Below are 3,241 nucleotides of genomic sequence, written 5' to 3'. Positions count from 1 at the left end.
AGGGTGGGGCTCTGCCGGTGAAGGAAGGTTCATCCCTCACCTTGTAGGTAAGAATACAGAGCAGGACACGGGAGAGAGCGGCCAAGTTCAGAAGAAACCCCAAACCCTTCCTGTGCCCCTGCCCTCTGTTTTTCCCCCCCCCCGCAGGGCCCTGCCACCTCCCACGTCCTTAACACAGAGGGCAGAAGGGCTGGGACAGCATCGCAGGTCCCAGCCCCCCTGCCCCGGCGGGAGCACCGGGCGAGCCCCTCCTCGGTGAAGGTCACGTCGGGGCGGCGGCCCGCCCGGCAGAGCCGCGCCGCGCCGCGCCGGGCCCGGCTCTCCCCCTCCTCCCACCGCCCACCGGCGCGGGGGGCGGGCCGCACCGGGGGCCCGTGCGGCGGCGATTGGCTGGCGGCGGGGAGGCGGGGAGCGGCGGGGCCGCGGCTGGCTGCAGCGACGGGCGCGGAGCCCAGAGCGGGCGCAGCGGAGCATCGTCGGGCACCGCGGTCCCGGTGCGGGCCGCCTCCCCCGCAGCCCCCAGCCTCCTATGGGCGGTGCCGGCGCCCCGGCCCCCGCACGCCCGTCCCGCTCGGCGTTAGCATGGGCACGGTGCTCTCCCTCTCCCCCGCCGCCTCCTCGGGCAAAGGCGGCGGCGGGGGGCTGCTGGCCGACAAGGCGCCGGGAAGGGTGCCGGGAAAGGGCGAGAGCCGGCTGAAGCGGCCCAGCGTGCTCATCTCGGCGCTCACCTGGAAGCGGCTGGTGGCCGCCTCGGCCAAGAAGAAGAAGAACACCAAGAAGGTGACGCCGAAGCCCGGTGGCGGGGCCCCGGGGGGGGGCCCCGGGCCAGCCCGACCCGCTGGTGGTGCAGCGCAACCGCGAGAACTTGCGCAAGTCGGTGGTGGGGCCGGCTGACGGTGCCAAGCAGGGCCCGCTGGCCGTGCCGGTGCCCACCGTGCCCTCGGCGCCGCAGGAGCTGCACCCGGGCTCCGGTGGGGGCAAGCCGCCGCCGCCACCGCCGCCGGCTGGCAGCCGCGCCCCGGGCTCCCCGCGCCGCGTGGTGGTGCAGGCGTCCACCGGCGAGCTGCTGCGCTGCTTGGGGGACTTCGTGTGCCGCCGCTGCTACCGGCTGAAGGAGCTGAGCCCCGGCGAGCTCATCTCCTGGTTCCGCAGCGTGGACCGCTCGCTGCTGCTGCAGGGCTGGCAGGACCAGGGCTTCATCACCCCGGCCAACCTGGTGTTCGTCTACCTGCTGTGCCGGGAAGCGCTGCGGGGCGAAGACATCGGGAGCCAGGCCGAGCTGCAGGCCGCCTTCCTCACCTGCCTCTATCTTGCCTACTCCTACATGGGCAACGAGATCTCCTACCCGCTCAAGCCCTTCCTGGTGGAGGGCGACAAGGGGCGCTTCTGGGAGCGCTGCCTGGGCATCATCCAGCGCCTCAGCGCCAAGATGCTGCGAATCAACGCGGACCCGCACTACTTCACGCAACTCTTCCAGGACCTCAAGAGCGAGGGCGAGGGCGGAGACGGGTCCAAGCACTGGACGATCAGCCTGGACCGCTAGGGAGGTACCGGGCCCCCGGCGCCGGGGGCGGAAGGGGCCGCGACACCCGAGGGGCGGGAGAGGCGAAGGACTGCTGGATCCCCACCTCCTCCCCCCCGCATCCTCCTCGCCTTCCCCCCTCCCCCACCGCCAGCTCCACGGAGACGCTGCCTGGACCCTCCCCGCTCCGGATCCGGCCTCTCCCCGCCCCCCACTTCCGACCCCAGCTGGGGGCTGCGCTCCGGGACACCGAGACGGCGGAGAAGACCGGGGCGGAGGGGGATGTCCCTCCCGCTTGCGCGGTGGGGAGGGGTGGAGGCTGCCGAGGAGTAGAGGCTCCTGGATACGTTTTCCCTAAAAAAGAAAAAAAAAAAAGGAGGGGGGAGGGGGCGGCAAGTGGAGCTGGCGGTCGGGTACAAGGGGGGTCTCCTGGGTGCTGCGGGGTCCCGGGCAGACGGTTGGTGCACGTGAACGACGCCCGCGCTGCGGGCAGAGCCGGGCCCGCGCTGCCGGCCCGGAGCTGTCCGTGGTGCTGGAGCCGCCGCGGCTGAGCAGACAAAGGCGGGGGCGGGCGGGCATGGCCGGAGGGGCCGCTGGCTTTCGTGTCGTGGGCGCTGCCTCCCCCCCCCCCCGCCGCCCTGCGTGGGCGACACGGGCCCCCAGGCATGGGAGACGCTGCCCCTCACCCCGCGGGAGCCGCCCGCTTGCCTCTTTGTTCGAGCCGCTGGGTTGGGGGGGCGCCCACCCTCCCTTCCCTGCGGGTAACATCCTCCCCTCCCGGTGCGCCCCTGAAACGGGGTCCCGGTAGGGTGAGCGCCCCCCTACCCCTCCTCAACTTGGATTGCTGCGGGGAAAGGGGTCTGTGCTTGAGGAGGCCTAGAGAGTCCGGGGGGAGGGGGCATGCTATGGCGGGGGGAGTCCCTCTCTTGCTTTGCTTCACTGGAGAATAAAGAGGTGGCCTGGACGAGCCTGATGGTGGCTCCCTGGACTTGCTGGGCTGTGGGGTGCAAGGGGCATTGGGGGGGCACCCAAACTCCCAGTCATGCCCCCTCTCCTCCCCAATGGGGACTGGGGGTGGTGGGTTTCTCAGAGAGGGTTTTACTTCCTGATGTGAGTTAGGGGTCAGAATCTCACCCCTGTTTGTTGTGCCCAAGTCCAGTCCTGATCCACCTGAGTGCCAGTGCCCCTTGGCTCCCTGAGAGCTCTCCTGGCCTCCTCCATTCCAGATGGAAATTCCTGATGCCTGTCTGCTGTACTGAATTTAACTAGGATCCTGCAGCCCATGTCACTTTTTTTTTTTTTTTTTTTCCTAAAACTGCCCCCCTCACATCCTTCCTCCCTGTCTGTGCTCTGCAGGGTTGGGCTCCCTTCCCCAGCTGCAGCAGGCTGTGGGAGCTTCGTTGCTAGCCCAGTTACCAGCCCAGTGCTTCTGCAGACCGCCAGGGAGAAGGGTGGAGAAGGGGAAGGCTTTGCCTTGCTCATAGCTGGTTGCTATGCTTCAGGCTACTGAATTTGCTGGGGCTTCTTTAGCAGGATCCACAGCACAAGCTCTCCCATTGGGGTCTACATCAATTGCTCCCTAGCCCCTCTGAGCCAGGTGCTTGGGCTCCCCTCAGCTGGGAAGATCTGTGCTGGCTCTGCAGGTCATGGAGGGTAAGCTGGATTCTCTCTACCTTTGTGTGCATCAGCAGAGCTGCTAATTAGGTCCAATCTGGCTCA

At 68.7% G+C, this 3,241-nt stretch overlaps 1 protein-coding gene across 1 annotated transcript; it reads left to right on the top strand.

Moving 5' to 3' along the window:
• The first annotated feature begins 582 nt into the window (after nucleotides 1-582).
• Nucleotides 583-1,543, top strand: CDK5R2 (cyclin dependent kinase 5 regulatory subunit 2). Its single transcript, XM_086615910.1, is given in 2 exon segments — nucleotides 583-810; nucleotides 812-1,543. Coding segments are annotated over 2 exon segments (960 nt in total).
• The last annotated feature ends 1,698 nt before the right edge of the window (nucleotides 1,544-3,241 follow it).

Source organism: Tauraco erythrolophus, chromosome 8 (assembly GCF_009769465.1).
Source record: "Tauraco erythrolophus isolate bTauEry1 chromosome 8, bTauEry1.pri, whole genome shotgun sequence".
Taxonomy (NCBI): domain Eukaryota; kingdom Metazoa; phylum Chordata; class Aves; order Musophagiformes; family Musophagidae; genus Tauraco; species Tauraco erythrolophus.
Note: the sequence above shows the minus strand (reverse complement) of the source record. Positions and strands in the feature narration are given on the sequence as shown.